We start from the raw sequence: 17,319 nt of genomic DNA on the forward strand, positions 1-17,319 counted from the left end.
AGCTTACTTCAAATCTCAAAGGTTGATGTTGGACAGCAACAGACAATTAAATAATCAATAAAATATATTCATGTGTTTAAACTCAGACTTTTCCTATTGTCTAATCATATTTGACTCAGTTTTTTTTTTTTTTTTTTTTTTAACGGTCACCATCAGCTCACAGTGAAGCAGATCAAAAGTAGATACAAGCACCAACATGTTTGCTTGTCCCACAAAATAAAAAAGCAAAACACAGACACACAAACCACGCTTTATTTATATTAATTAAGTGGATCAAAACACATCAAAAACATCACTCACCACAGGCCATAGTTATCAATGACTATAAAGTCATGTATACACTGTCTTACCATGGAACTTGCAAATGAATCCAACCTTAACCACACAGAAGCAGTCCACCAAATCATCAAGCAATGTAACTGGCAACCCATACACCTGAACAAGAAACTCTGGCTAGTTCTAAAACTGGATTGTGGCAAAGAAAAGCAGAATAAATGCAGTTTATGTCCTCGTCATGGAACCCACGACCTGATCTTTATCCTCTCAAGAATATTTGAGGGTGCCTCAGAGTTTGCCCAACCAGTCTTTAAGTGTTTTATGGAACTGAAGAAAGCATTTGACCGTGTCCATCGAGGTATCCCAACTGCTGTGGGAGTATGGCGTGTCAGCGTTCTGTTCATAGTTTTTATGGAATATTTAAGTGTAGCCAGTGTTGAAGGGTCTTCATTTTGGTGGCCTGAAAATATCAGTATATCTTTTGCTCATTATCTCTTGGTCTTGTGTGTTTTTGTGGCAGCTTTAAGTCACAGTGCTTTACTTTGACAAAAAATTAAAAATGAAATAAAATTCAAAGATTAGTAAATTATATCTAGCAGTGACACTGAGGTTTCCTCCCACAAAGACATGTCAATGGAAAATGGAACCATGTTTCTGAGATCTTGCTCTATTTTGAGTTTTACGGGCTTTTTTAATACAAACTTGATTGAAACGTGTGTCTTGTATAAAAATTGAAGATGAGCAGATGTGTAAGAGAGAGACAGGTTCATGGGTTTGTCGGCTGTTTGTGTGGAGTTGTTCTTTATGTTCACCTCAAATCAACCTGAGTGTCATTTCTCTTTAGTTCTGATCTCACTGCTGAGCTGCACAACAAACAAAGGTCAGTAACCTTCTTCTGTCACAGTTTAAACCTGATAAATGCTCACTGATATAACCTGATTGGGTTCATGTTTCACAGTGTAAAGTACAACAGATCATTGGTTTTTCATTGTAACCCTCACAGCTCGTCTGACTGTGAGTCCCAGCAGCTCTCAGTTCTTTAAAGGAGTCTTTGTGTCTCTGAGCTGTGAGGAGGACGACAGCTCTGCTGGATGGACTCTGAGGAGAAACACAAGCAAAAAAACAGAGGACTCAGAGTGGAGATGGGTGGGGAAGATGGTCTGGTTCTTCGTGTAACATCAGCTACATTTTTACAGTTGACAGTGGAGTTTACTGGTGTGAGTCCAGAGAGGGTCCCATCAGTAACATGGTTAACCTGACAGTCACTGGTAAGCTGAGTGTGTGGAGTTAGTGTTGATGAAGCTGTGTGTAAATGGATGAAATGCTGTAGTTTGTCTCTGTGTTGAGGTGGATCAGTGATCCTGCAGAGTCCTGTCCTCCCTGTGATGGAGGGAGATGACGTCACTCTGCTCTGTAAAACAAAGACCACTCCCTTGACTCTGATCTCTCAGGTTGGACCTTCGATTAGGATAATACATTCTACAATCTTCATAAAATGTATATATATTTTATTAATATCCATCCATCCATTCCCTTTTCAGGGTCGCCCTGTGACCTTTTTAAGGTTTTTTGTATAATTATGTGTGTGCAATTTCTTTAGCGCAGCATACTGATCCCATGGATGATTAATATATCTTTTACTGCCAAGAGCTGAAACCACTGCAGTAACATTTTTTTTTAAGTTGAGGAATCAGCCAGCCGATGTCAAAGCAGCAGGAAACGGGCCATGCTCACGTCTCACACACAGCTCACATGTGCAGCAATTACCAGGCTTTTAAGCATTATTTTAAGCATTTTAAGCATTTAAGCTTATTAATATTTTTTGTTAATTTTGGATCATTTTAGAAATTAAAGTAAAATCTAGAGAAGATGAATTCACGCAGAGTGCCATCAACATATCAAGTCATCAACAACAGCCAATCAAAAAAAGAAACGGTAGTACAGTCTTTCATTTATGAGGTCAAAGATCTTTCATTAAAAATGTTCGTAAATATGTTTTTATTGTGACATATATAAAACCAACAGTTTAGCCCCCCTGTTATTGCAGCAAAGATGTAGATCCGTGTTTTTATTGTTTTTCTTGGATTATTGTGTTTAGAACATGAATTAATGTTGTACAGTTTAAAAGTCTGTTACTGATTTAATGTTCTGTTGTAGATGTGCAATACATAACTTCACAGTTCATACATAGTAGAAGTATAAAGTATTATATATGCAACATATATATTTCATTCAAATCAGGCACATCTGCATTTTTGGTACCTATTTGTCTGTAACAAACAAAAGCTCAGCCTCAGGTCCAGACGTATGGTGTCTTGAGAACATTAGTAGTGTCATAACTGAGCAATAGCAGCCCTGATTAGGCCAGCACGTGTCTAACGTCTTTTTTTCTTGGTACACATTATTTTATTCTCTCTATGAAACATTTAAAGAAACAGACTGAACATTGTTTTTTAATATAATTAATAATCTTGACTGTTTTATTTAAGTTCTGCATGTAAATCCACAGCATCGACTTCCTGTTATTCAGTTTCATGTGAAACAGCTGAACGTTGTCACCGCACTGTGCTCTGGTTTGGCTAATAACAGTCGTCATGTTGTGAGAACCTTTTATTTTGTTTTTGTTTTCTTGATTTCTGCAGGATCTCCCTTGCTTTTTTCACATGGTTTTGTGGGTTTCAAAAAGCTCTCAAATGAAAAACTTGATATGTTGCAGTTTGGGTGTGGCTAACCAACACATGACACTCTTCAGTGCAGAAAATGATGAACATTGAAACACAGGTGCATGCAGACTAAAAACAGCAGGGGCATCATTCGGTGGCTGTACGATGCACAGAAAAGTTTCAGTACAGGATATGTGTGTGTTTGAAACTGAAGAGTTTGATCTCTTTATTTCTGCACTAGGCACAACCAGTGAGCAGCAGCTGACGTGGTAAATAAATGAATTTTTTATTGATAATTTTTTTTTTAATTTTCAAAGTAAAAATAAAAAAAAAACATCCCAAGTAGCTAGTATTGTTTTTCCTGCATATTAAATATCCGAGTGAAGCTTGAAATTGTCTTGAATGAACCAGTGTCTGTTTCAATCTTCTAATAATGCTGGGTGTTACATCAGATAATCTGCATTATAACTGTAAATATAAACATTTTTACTAGTTCGTCATTGAATTGATTTGTGTTAAAGTTAGGTTTCATGTAACCTAACTTTAGGTTACATGAAACAAAGAAGGTTACAAAGAAGGATTTTCAGAAGTTGGAGATGCTGTGTTACAAATCAGTTCTGTTATAGGATGGCAGTCCGAACAAACTCCAAGGTGATGTAGGACAGTGGGCAGGGTGCATAGTTAAAGGTCTTAGGAGTCCAGCACATGGAGAGGTGGAGGTTTTGTTTCAGGCACCAACTGAACGAGCAGACATTACATGACTGAGACTTGGGTGAAATATAATCCTGGCACTGTGTGTGCAGTGATTTACTTGAGAGTTGACTGTGGAAGGAACATATACACTGTTAGCAAGGTCTCTTGTAGGCTCACAGTCATCTTGTTGGGCTTCACAGACCATTGAATTGGTCTTCCTGTTTACACAGACAGGAGGTTGGTAGGATAACCTACTGGAAGCACCTATAAAGTGAAAAATGTTAGTAATAGACTTGAGCATCTGGCCTCATTTAGAGGTGCCGGGCTCTTTATTATAAATGAAAATGCACAAATACATATTAGTACATAGATGTGTCTCATACTGTTGTATGCACATCTCACTTTAAACTGCTGCTGCTCCATCCTCAGGCAATTCTCCCCTCATCAGGCTCCACCTTTGCTGCTGTATTTTCTTGTAATGATCACATTTAGAGGCGATCAAGTCAGACAAAGCAGAGTGCTGCATTGCCCAATAAGGAGATGCATCACAGCTACTAATTTAAACAGGGTGTTTCACATTGTATTATATTTATCTCAGTATACTAGCAAAATAGTTTTGGGATAGTCCACATACCATGAAGAGGCCAACTTTGAGTGGGTTTAGAGACTGATGAACTTCTTACAAAGTTCACCAAACAGTGAAAAGTGCATACGGTTGTTTAGACAAGTAGGATGTCAGTGTCTAACATGTCTTAATAACACCTTTTTCTAAACTCTTTTTTGTTTAAAATGTGTTTTAAAAAAAACAAAACCATTTGATCTGTAGTTATGAAAATGTATGTTATTCAAAAACATACACTGCATTATGTTCAAATACTAGCTTGCTAGCCGGTTCTCTTCAGTAGTAAAGTCTAAAGTCTCTAAGGTCTCAAGTAAGATTTTTAATTTTATTTTATGTTATTTTATTTTTAATACAGTTATGTAATGTTCAATTATGCCCAGAATGGCATCGCTTTGTAGTCATCCACACCAACATGCACCTGAAAATTCTTTGTGTCAGTGACCTGGAGTAACCCTCTTTTGAACTGAGGCCATACCTCTGGGCCAATCACAGTTGTTCTAGAATCAGGCTCTCTGCCCTCAGCCAATCAGCACTTTTGTAGTGTGTCAGTGTCAGTGTTTTTATCACTGGCAGCACTAGTTGCCATGTTTTGGGTTTTGCCATTCATGAAATTATTTTTTCTCCTAAAGCTGTCCTGAGGAGTTTCCATGTTTTTTAGATTACCATGACTTGGATGACTGACAACCTACACGGACATATTTCTCCTAAAGCTTTTGTCTTTGTGTCTTTTGAGTGTTTTTTTTTTTAATTATTGTATGGTGTAAGCTAGTCGTTCATTCACAAAGTAAACATTATAAGAACTCCCTCATCCCCAAGTCGACTGCTGATAATATTGTGATCAGTCTACAGACAGTCTACAGAAACATAAATATATATATATATATATTTTTTTAAATATATATATGTTTTATAAATCATATAGTATACTTGCTGGTCCTCTGAGCAACACAAATCTTTGAAAAATATAAATTATGAGCTCAGCCTAAATCTTGATTTTAAAAAAGTGAAAAACCAATAAAACTATAAGATATCCATTGTCAAACAAACAATTTACTCTAGAGCAGTCCTGAAAGTCCTGGATGAAGAAGTAGCATCAGTGAGTGGTTCAAAAGCAGCTGAGTGTTTTTAATTTTTGAAACCAACTGTTATTTTATACTCTGTGCACAATGACAGCTAAAAAACCCCGTAAAGATCAGAGAGGACAACAGATTTAGTCTGAAGCTCAGCCATCAGTGAGTCATTGTTGAACTTCTTTCTCAAACACTAAAGTCAGGCTCCATTTCTTTCTGTATATTTGAGATTAAAAATTATTTTGATGGAGAAATAAGTTTAAAAGTGCCATGGAAACTACTTCAGCTAGACAGAGAAGGGACATGTATAAACCTGCAAATGAATTCAGCTTAAACGCTGATGTTAATGTCCCTTAGTGAGGTTTTCCAAGTGATTACTTTCCTTTGAGGGCCTGAATAGGAACTGAGAGGGAAGTTATCTGTAAAACATAAGAGCATGGTACATCACACTTTCTTTGATCGTTCTTTTGAAATATATAAAAATGTTACAGTATCTTTTTTAAATTTTTTAATCCTTAATGTGTTTTGATGGAAATAAGTCACCGTTTCCACTTCATGATCCACTTTTTGATGATTCATGATGAAAAGGCAAGACAGTTATACTGAGTAAACATTTGCACAGAAGGACTGTTGCTTATGAGAATGGCATGTCTTTGTAGGGTTTGTAGGTTCTCATTGATGCCATCATTCAAATCTCAGTGTCAATGACTTGGAGTAACCCTCTTTTGAGGTGAGGCTATACCTCTCAGCCAATCAGAGTGTGAATCGGAAACCCAGCATCCACTTCCTCAATCAGGTTCTCTGGCTCATTTTTCATTCAGTGTTTTATGCACACAGATATTAAATCAAATTAAATGTAAACACTTTATGAGCACAAAAACAGAAAAGAAAAGTTGGAGATTGATTTTCTTTAATTTATAGGTTTCATTATATAGGGTTTATATAACAACAATAACAGTCATATCAAGGCATGTGATTTTTGTGGTATAAAAACACTTGTGGAATAAAAACAGGGATATGAAGGGGGAGAGCTCCAGTAGAAACAGCATCAACAGATCAGAAAGATTCTGATAAAAGAAGGCTCATGAGTACAGACAAAATTCTGAGTCATCTTCATCATTGCTAACATTACATTCAAAGTGGACATGTGCAGAGGAGGGAATGGGAATATACTGGCGCCAAAGATGTTGAATATGGAGCTGTCAGAGAGGAGGAAAAGACCTCAGAGAAGATTCTCTGATGTAGTTTAGGGGGGCATGCAGCAGGAGATGGAGGTAGATGATCTGCTGTGGTGAACAGGACCAGCTTAAAGAAGGAGATGCTGATGTGCTCTTTAACAGTACAAGTAGTGCTTAGAAAACATCTATAAATAATAGCTACATACAATAAACTTTCAATACTCTGAATTTAAACTATTTAAACTGTAAGTACAGCTTCACCTCACAGCATTCTTTTTCAAATATGAGGATGTCCAGCTGGTGTTCATGAAGCTCGTCGAGCAGACAGTTTTTTTGGACTGTTTTTCAGATATTTTACAAATAATGCTGTTATTGAATGTTCAAATTTTAAATCTGAAAATGTTTGCTGGACAGATCGTTGATGTTTTGCACCAAAGAAAAAAAGAAAAGTTAAGCAATTATTTAAATTTTCTTTTCGGATGAATAAATCCTTAGTTTAAGTTCTTTAGCGTGCCTTAAAGAACAGGTTGAAGTCTTTCACAAAGATGCTGAACGCCAAATACACAATGTGATGGATAATTTCAGTCAACACTGAGAGGTTGAACCGCATTAAGGTGTAAAAACCTCTGGGGCATTTCAAACATGCTACAATTCATTAGGATAATTTCTCTGTTGCCGTTTTCTGTACACCACCAAAAAACCAACAAGAGCAGTAACAAGAAGCAAAGCAGAAACTAACAGACCAACTTTCAGTCCAACAAATTCATCCTCCTTCCCTCCATCCTCTGTGAGTCCTCCTGTCTGACCTGCAGGTGAGAAACAGGTGTGAGGTGTCAGCTGTCAGGTAGGTGATGAGTGAAGAACAGAACAGAATCCATTTCCTCTTCAAACTGCTGTCAGACATTATCTACTGCACTCTGATCACATCACTCAGACCAGCTGCTTTCTACAAAGTCTCATCAACAACATCTTTAGAAACAAACATCAACAAGCAGGAAGCAGCTTCACCTCTGATCACACACACACTCAACTCTACTCACTCACCTGGAGGATCAACAACACTCAGGGTGATGATGCTGATGGGGTCAGTCTTCAGATGAGCTCTCTTCCTGCGGCTTGTTCTTCTCTGGACAACACGACACTCGTATGTTCCAGTGTCATTAATCGTCACATTGTTCAGAATCAAAGACACATCTCCATCCTTCATCTGTCTGTTCTGCAGATCCACCCGGTTCTTAAAAGATGGATGCTGGTCCTCAGGATCAAACTGCCCATCCCGGTAGGAAAGGACATATTCATCTTCTATATCAGCTCTGCTCCACTCTACAACTATAACGGAGATGCCCTTGTCTGGAGCTTGACATGGCAGAGTGACATTCCCTCCAGACTCAGCTGGGATGACTTTCTGGTCTGAAAGCGGGAACACCATACAAGCAGAGAGGTTAAAGGGATCAAGTGTTCACTTCTACAGCAGAAAGTCACAGTGAGGATCACAGAGAAAGAGAGCAATAGTCTCTGGTTTATAGTGGTTGAATCCTTTAAACGAGACCATCAGACCTGATGCTGACCACAATCTTGTACACTAAGTACAGAACACAGATGAATGACATTGAGCTCCAAAATAGCTCCTGAAGTCTGCAGTAAAACTAATGGAAAAAATACATATTTCAGGCCAAACGAAGTAGCTTCATGAACCTTAATGAGGACTTGTTTTTTAGCATGCACTCTAGATATAAGAATGTGTAAAAACAATACAGACAGGAAAGTGTTACGAAGTTTCCTGTCTTTAAACGCCTTTGTGAAAGTGTCTTATATATATATATAATTTTTTTTAAAGATATTACCTTTGTTTTCAGCGGTTGCGTGTGAAAAGAGTTGATAAGCACACAGCAGGAAAATCCACACTTGAAATGATCTTCGAGTCATTGTGTGAATGGGTTAAAATCCTCTTGAGGAGTCTTTGTAATGCTGAGGCAAAGATGTAGAAGTCAGAGTGTGACTCTTTGGTACTGTAGCGTTATTAAAGTTCACACTTGCTGATCATCAGATGAGGTGCTGATTGGTCAAGCCCCGTTTGCCTGAAGCTGCTGATGTTAGTGGGGCGTGGCTTTCATTTTTTGTACGTGTGGTGTGTTTGTGTGTGAAGCACTCTGGGTCCTGGATTACGTCACACACAGTTCACGTTTTATCGCTTGTCTGGACGTCGAGTAAACACCGGCGGTGCACGCGCGGAAATAGCGGAAGTGGGAAACTGATGAAGAGTGAGGCTAGGCTAAAGAGTACAACCACTCCACACCAATGACTGTAGAAAACACACACGCACACAAAACGTAAACTCGAAGGACTGGAGCTGCTGATCGAACAACTTTATCCTCAGCTCCAGTGGTTTAGTAGAAACCTGCTAATCCCAGACACCACCGTAGAGCTAACGGACAGAGCTAGCTACCGACAGGACAGTAGTTTAGAGGAGTTGGTTATGCTACTGTCTACCCTCGACACAGCGAGGAGTGTAACAGCCGCGGGATCGTAGCCAAACATGGATCCCAAGGCTCTGGTAGTAGTATGGTCAATACCACCCGTTGCTAATGCTATCTCTGAGTCGTTGTATCAGCTGTCATAAACAATCAGCTTCTAAGCATGACTTAGACCAGGTGTCATCAGTGACAGTGAAGGGCCTGCACTGGACCTGACACAGTTTAAGTAGATTTGACAACGTTTTAAAATACGTGACACTCTGGCGTGCCAGGAGAACAATGCGCAGTACAAATATGCACTGAATGTTCATATTCTTATAACAAAAATGCAGCAAAATGTTGGTATTAATTAAAATTAACATCTCATCTAAAACCAGGGGCGATTTTAGTCAGCAGGGCTGGAACGTTTATTACCGCGGGGGCGTCATTGCACTGCATTTCAGCCATAACCCGCCGCGTACCATAAAAACGCCGATGGTCTCCTTTGCCGCGGGACGTGACAAAACTATGGCAACGCCGGCATGTTACGCCTCGGGAGTGAGAATGGGCGTTGAATTAGCAACAGCAAAACATGGAAGAGCTGAGTTTGTGTCTCACAAACAGATTTTAGAGATTTTTACTTTGTTATAAGACTGGTGTAAAAAAAACACTGTGACGCGTTCACTGACATGTTCTCCTTCTTTCACTTTGCTGTTTATAAAGAGAACAGAGAGGCTCTGCTTTGTGCTTGTATTCTCCTCCTGTGTGTTTGTGTGCAGAGTTTCTACCAGAGCCAAATGTCATCTAGTCCTCACGGAAGTCGTCCACCAGTCCAACCACTGGGATCCAGCTGCTGCTCTCTAACTGGTCCACACAGCAGCTCAGACCTGACACATTCACTGTAAACACACTGGTTTATATTCTGTTTGTTCTCCTCGTGAAGTTAAGTACAAGCAGAGCTGAGAGTCGTCTGCTTATCAAACAGCTACACATTTTATAGGAACAGGTTTATAGGAACAGGTTTTATGGACAGAAATCTAAAACCTGTGAATCTGAAGTTCAGGAACAGATTTTCCTGCATCTACAGGATGGATCACAAATTACAGTAAAATATTATTTAAAACATCTGGTTCATGACTAAAGTGTTCAGCAGCAAGTTTCCATAAAGAATAAAGTAAAAAGTGACTCTAATTCGTAAAGCGAGTCAGAACAGACATCATGTTTAAGAAAATCTTTAATGTGCTCATTTAAAGTTTAGAAACGAATTAGTACTTTTAATGAATGTGATGTTTGCCTGTATGCTCTTAACACTGTCTGTTTCACTGTGCAATGTAATAAACAAAGAAATTAACATGATTTTTTTCATGTGAAGCAGCAGTACAGGTCATTTGTAATCATGTGGTCGTGTGGATTTGTTACACAGCTTAGTATCATACAAATTCACATTTCAAGGTCAAACTTATTTTAATGAATGCAAATCATTTTTATGTAAACAAAATTATTTGCAGCACTAACAAACTTCCTTTATGTACAATGTGTTTGGTTTTCTCACATGAACTCTGGTGATGCATTTTCCTGACATTAAGCTGACATTAAACACCTCAAAAACACTTCTGTTTTAACATTCATTACTATGACACTGGCCTTGAACTATACTGTATTGTGACACATGAACAATAGACTAAACCAGAACTGTTTCTGCAGTATGTAGCCCACTCCACATGCTCATTAGTGTTTGTCTTCACTGAACTTTAAATCACGATGTCACATAAAAACACATCACACTTTCACAAACCTCCATGGATTTAAATTCATAACACTGTAATAAGTATTGATTTGGTGTGTTTACATTAGAAGATGTGGTAACAGGTGTGAAGGCACCTGATAGCAGCTGATAGTTCAAATAGTCTTTTCTTCTTTTTTTTAAAGCCTGTTCTTCAATCAGAAGCTGATTTAGCAAAAAAGTTAGTTCTGGATTTAGTTTCAAGTTAGTGCACTGAAGCTGACCCCCTCTTAACCTTCTGACGAATTGTTAATAGAATAAACTGTTCGGTTGCTGCCCTCTACTGGCACTGGAGTGCTACAACACCCTTCAACTCTGAGTCTTCACCACTGAAAATGTAAAAACTCCACTTTATGAATGTGCATGAGCTGTTTTGCATCTGATATGGAGGAAACTTCATACTAATACAAGTTTTATAAAATGTCTTCTGTAAATACTTTTTATAGGTTTGTTCACACCTGCTGTTCACAGCTGGTTTCACATAAAGTCCAACCTGCTCAGTGACATCACACAGATCAGGAGTGCTCAGCTCTTTAAAATAAAAGCCTGCTACACATGAATTTTATAGACACTGAATGCAACAACAAATAAAAGCACAACTATAGGTTCAATTTTTTTGATCTATCCATAGTAATATACATTATTGGCCACTTTATTAGGTACACTTTGCTAGTACTGAGTTGCACTCCCTTTTGCCTTCAGAACTGCCGACCAATGATCAATCCAACTTCGAAATATAGTAGAAAGATAGTCTGAAAATATAAGAAATTATTAAACAGAAAAGTACTGAACAACTCACGGTGATGATGCTGATTAGAATCATAGGTCCTTCCACTCCCTGGACAACACGGCACTCGTATATTTTTATATAGTTTCCTTAATCGTCACATCCTTCAGAATCAAAGACACGTCTCCATCCTTCATCTGTCTGCCCTTCAGACCTATTCTCCATTTCTCAGGCCTTCACTCACTCTGCAGGATCATGTTTAAATAATCTGCTAAAGGTCCACTGCCCTCTCTCCCAGACATATTCAAACCTCCACACTTATGTCATCTGAACCTTTCCAGTCCTCATCCACTTCATTGCTACCCTTACTTCCTCCTGACTAATCCTCTGCACTTCCTGATTCATTAGTTGTCCTCCTCCCTCCATCTCACAACCCTGCAGAGGTTACATCTCTGTCAATGACGACATAGTACACCTATGTTGTAGTACACTTCTTAAATCCTTCTCAGTGCTAGAAGGCCTGATTCAGGACAGAAGAGAGCTGCTATTATTATTAGAGGTTAATCTGCATTAAAATTATGTAAAGTCTTTAAAGTGATAGACAGAGTGGCTGATACTTTACGTGTGCACTCAGGTTTTAGACTTCAAAAGTTTTTCATTCCTGGTTTTACTGATTAACTACTTTGTAAGTGGACAGCCTCTTTGACTACAAAATAATTCATGCACGTGTCTTTGCATTTTAATCCAAAAACATTTGATTCTCATGTATTTGAATTAAAGGTTTATCCTGTCTTACTTTTTCCATTTATGAACTTTCTTATGTGAATTGTGTACCTCACTGCAGTGTTTGGACACTTGGTCCATAGTTTAGAGGGAAGGAGTGGCGACCTCTGGGTACTGGATGTCTCCATTTTCATTTTTGGGCTGTGCTTTGTTCTGTAGTCTCTTCTTCCTTATTCCGTTGTACCTTTAAGAGCTTTTTCCCCTGCTGCAGATGAGAAGAGTGGATAAGCACACGTCACGACTCCAGAAATGTATAATTTTATATTTTTTAAGAGTTTCATCAGAGCTTTGAAGAGTTTCTTCTTTTCAGTCATCTGCTGATCTGCTGTAGGTCTTACTGGTGAAGCCTCCAGTGGGTGTCATGTTGCATTTCTGACCCTTGTGAGTATGTGCACATCTGACCCATCTGGCAGGTATTATTGGTATTGGCTGTGTACTGGGAACCCAATTTGTTCTACTCATGTGGGAAAAGTGCATCTTCCACTTCCTTCCTTCCACAACCCAGGTCATGAACAGCCGAACCGAGATCTGGATGCGGATGCAGATCGTTTCTTTTTCACTCGGCGCAGCTTTTCTCATATTTACGGTAGAGTAATCTGCGCAGAATTTTTTCTTTGGTTTTACGACTCATGACACAAAAGCCCAAAGGAAACAGACCAATCCCGTGCACTGTAACGATGATGTTACTGAGCCAGTCATATTATTTATCCAGAGTGCGTGTGAAAACCGAAAGCCCAGTTTGTTAAAGCTGAGATTAGGTTTTATATGAAATGTAGGCTAGTTAAGGAAAAAGAGAAACAGAAGCTCAATCTCGATTTTTGTGTTTATTATTATTTTAATAAGAAACCACAACTTCTTCAAAAGCTCCTTTTTTTTAAAAAACAATTTTATGAATGCAAACCTCATCTTAATTGTTGTTGTAGCTGCTTTTAGTTCCCTCATTTCTGCAGCATCTGTTTGGGACCTACACCTGTTTGACATGGTGGCCCTGAGAGATGAAATGCACTGCAACGCAAGAAAACATAAGCAAATAGAAAAACAAAAAAAATGCTGCATAAAGACACAAGTGAAGTGATTTAGGGGAGACAATAACGTAGTGGAACAGCTGTGCAAGTGACAAAAAACTGAAACATGTGAAGGAGCAGAGAGGCTCACTGAAAAGAAGCCGGGGATTTGTTTGTGTTGCGAGGGAGAAAAAGATGCAGATAATGTGTTTTCTAAATCTGAGATTCATATGTTTGTTGACCTTTTGCTTTTCTCAGCTTGCAGTGGATTTGGCCTCTCAGGGCCACCATAGTTAAATGCTTTAATCTAATTTAAACATCACAGCACAGGTACTTCTACTACTGGACGTCTAACCATAAGTTATGAATATTACATGCACAAAAATGAATAGTAAAAGCTTCCTATATTTCAAGCAAATGGCGTTTTAGTTTGTGTGTAAAGTACATGTGAGTTGTTCTGAAAATAAAAGTGTGCTGTGAAATAGTTTTGAATTTCTGACCTCGCATATCTGTAGTTATAAATTGTGATTCATGTTAAGAAATTTTGAATCTAAGAAGAAATAAGAAGAAAAAATGTGATAATCTCAAACAGTTTGTTCCTTATGCATCAGAACGATTTTCTTGGATAGTTTGTTGTTATTTGCATTTTTGTTTTCAGAGGTAACACAGTGCAGGTGTCTGCATTTCTAAAGGGAGTTCTCTGAGCGCAGCATAATTTTCCACCGGTGACGATTCATCAGAAAGTCGTCCTTCACGTCATTACAAGCAAAAACAAGTCAAAGTAATCAGCAACAATTAAAATATAAAAAATATATGATTAAAATATAAAATTAAATGTCTCTTGATTTGCTGGTTCTGGGGATCCAGCAACTGGGCAGTGAAAATGCTAAAGGTAAATTTATCACAAAGTTCTGTGTCTTGTTTAATCACGAGCGCTGTGCCAACATCTTATGAAGCGCTGGTGGCCACTCTGACGGCCACTAGGAAGAAGGTGATTGCCTTCCAGGGAGAGCTGGTTCTGCAAAGTGTCCACAACAACGTTGACATCATCCGGCTCCAAGAATGAGAAGCCGGTGCTGGGATAGGACAGCTTTCCTTCACAACACTCAGTTTTAGAACTGAACTCCAATCACCAATCGGATTTGACTTAACAGTACACACCGCCAGACTCAGCTGGCATTTCTGCATAGGATTTTTTTGCTTTTTGCTTTCAGTGTGACAAATTAAGTATTTTATGCTTCAGTGATTTGGATCAGATCAGGAATATAATACTTTTTGCTAATGCATTCACTTGCCTCTACAGTTTATTATCATGACCCCAGATCCCCACAGGACATAACTTACAGCTTTACCACCCTGAGCACACCTAAACTTGTGTGATCCTAAAAGCTAAGCAGGGTTGGGCCTGGTTAGCACTTGGATGGGAATTTGCCTGGGAATACCAGGTGCTGTAAGCTTGGGGTTACTGTAGAGCATGTCGCCTACTTACATGAAGGATATATGTAAATGAGCAATGCTCAACTTCACTTTCAGGACAGCCTGAACACAAAAAGAACTTAATAAATGAACAAAACACTAAAAATTAGAAACATACGCCACTTTTCAAAACACAGTACTACATTGATTCAGAAGTCCAAAAAAGACAAAACACTGGGAACAAACCCCAGGATCCAAACACAGTCTAGCAGTTGAGCTTCCTCACTTTTGCTCTTTAAATCATTATCAAAGATCCATTTCTTTATTTTTCCATTTTACTTTCATTGGGTTACACGGCACACTGCACTTTCCATGTGAGTCAGTGTCACATGATCCACAGCCACAAAGACAATAGGGCCATGCTGAAATCATGGGATCAGCACCTAAATGTGAAACTGCTGTTTGTTTGTTTTTTGTTTTTGTTTTATTTTTCTTCTTTTTTTTTGTAAAATGTTCAATTCAATGTAGTCAATATAATTTTATTTATACAGCACCAAATCACAATAAACAGTTGCCTCAAGGCATTTTATATTGTAAGGTGGACCTTACAATAATCCATAGTGATCCATTACTTGTTATTGTAGTCTGTTACATCACATAACATGTGGGGCTAATATGCTTAAAGTGATCTCATTTGGTTACAGTAATGTCATGAAAACCTGCCATTGTGACAGCCCTAATCGAGCATAGGGTAAAAACATACCCTATGCTCGTAAAAATAGCATAAAAACAGTCTTTTCTCCAGTAACTTCAGTCTTTAGCATGGAAGCCAATCATGTTACATTCATCATGTTCACCTTCTTTTTAAGACAGTAAAAAAAAGGTCAACATGTTATTTCAGGACATTTTTAGATAAGAAAGCAGGACTCATGGTTCACCTTTCTATTCCTGCACAAATGATATTTTTAGAAACTGAAACTGGTTAACTAACTAAACAAAGGTTTCAATGGCACAAGTCAGACATTTAAAGATAATTTTGTTATTTATTTTTCTATTATTTTGTTTTAATGGGGTTCTGTATGGAGTAACATGACACTCATGTCAGTGGCACATAAGTTGATTCTGTTCATCTGGACGTAACGTTTTCTGTGGGAAAAACGTTTCGTCACTCATCCAAGTGACTTCTTCAGTCTGACCTCCCAGCCCTTTGTTCCTTCAGTGGGCTGGTTTCAGTCATTATGCAAATGTACTGTTTATAAGATTGGGGAAACCTGCAGTCAGCTGAGACTGAAGAAGTCACTTGGATGAGCGACGAAATGTTTCTCCCACTGAAAACGCCACGTCCAGATGAACAGAATCAACTTTTGGAGATTTACTTACCTGGGTGATTGAGCATGCATCAAGACGTTACAGTTTTTCTTAATTGCTTTGACCTGCCTACAGAGACTGGATCCCCTCAGTTTTCATCATCACTATCTGAGCAGAGCAGGAGACACTTCTTGGAAATGTGTTAACCCTTTCTCATTGGCTTGACAACTTTTCCCCACCTTTTTGCAAAACAATTAATCTCATTCAAGCAGTCCAAACCCCATTGTTTTAGCTGTGGTAACCAAACAGAAATCACCTATTTCTAACTATTAGAAACTACCAAGATCAGTATGAAATAAATAAATCACCTGTTTTTGAAGTCCTTACCACAAACTTTCATTTCGCAATCAGTCTGCAGGCCTTCAAAGATGCCACATCTGTGTAGTTCTTTACCAGCATCAGTTGAGGAGGTCTAAGGTGAGCGATTGAGTATCAAAAGTGGCAATTTCTTATACTGTAATAGATTTTATTTTGGTTTATATGTATTTTTTTGTAATATTTCCAGTGTTTCAATATTCAGTCACAGTTTGAAAAAAAGTCATTGACTCAATAAAATTAGCATCAAACTATTTCTGATTCTGTTTCATATTTTAAATGTTTTGGCATTATTAGAGCCTTTTGCAAAGACAATGTGTCACTTTGAGCATGAGTGCCTCTGTTTAGGCCTTTGTGTTAACTGTTTGGAAAAATGTGGATTTCACAATTGGAAAATTACTTTCTGTTCACCATTTGTGTGACTAACAGTTTCACGTCCAGGTGACTGTTGTTGCAATTTGGTGATATATAGATAAAACTGAATTAAAACGTCTGGTGTACAGCTTACTGAGAGGTCCTCTCATGGGCAGTGTGCAATCACAGAAAATAACAACCTAAATTTCACCGTAACCCTCACTGGAGAAAAGGCAGTCTGGAACAATTGTTGAACATTCCTCTAAAATCAGTGCTGTGAGAGTGACTTTACTTTACCAAAAAAGAAAAAAAAAAGAAATCAGATGGTGTTTCATTGGAACAGTAAAGTACCACAACAAAGAATAAATATGTAAGAACAAGTATCACTGCTGTGGAGTTTTACATGTTTTCATGATTACACATACAATGGACAAGGTTTCTATAAAAATTGCACACAGTCTAAACAAATTACAACATACTAATTATTGGAGCTTAGACAGTCCAGGCCAATATTTTACTCAAATACATCGGAACGTATTTGAGTATTTTGTTATGATCTGTAATCTGAGTTTCTAGTTACAATCTGGATTATTTTATGTTGTAATACAATATAC

The 17,319-nt window shown here is 38.2% G+C and overlaps 1 protein-coding gene across 1 annotated transcript; it reads right to left on the reverse strand.

The window, feature by feature from the left end:
* Positions 1 to 6,269: 6,269 nt before the first annotated feature.
* LOC308392884 (programmed cell death 1 ligand 1-like) lies at positions 6,270 to 8,501 on the reverse strand. The gene is made up of 3 exons (XM_080876196.1): positions 8,347 to 8,501; positions 7,547 to 7,912; positions 6,270 to 7,308 (listed from the first exon to the last, which is right to left on the reverse strand). The coding sequence occupies exons 1-3, from the start codon at positions 8,426 to 8,428 to the stop codon at positions 7,148 to 7,150; spliced, it is 609 nt and encodes a 202-aa protein (XP_080732322.1). The 5' UTR covers positions 8,429 to 8,501; the 3' UTR covers positions 6,270 to 7,147.
* Between the last annotated feature and the right edge of the window lie 8,818 nt (positions 8,502 to 17,319).

The sequence above is a fragment of the Rhamphochromis sp. 'chilingali' genome (assembly GCF_963969265.1).
Source record: "Rhamphochromis sp. 'chilingali' genome assembly, chromosome: 1".
In the NCBI taxonomy this organism is placed as follows: domain Eukaryota; kingdom Metazoa; phylum Chordata; class Actinopteri; order Cichliformes; family Cichlidae; genus Rhamphochromis; species Rhamphochromis sp. 'chilingali'.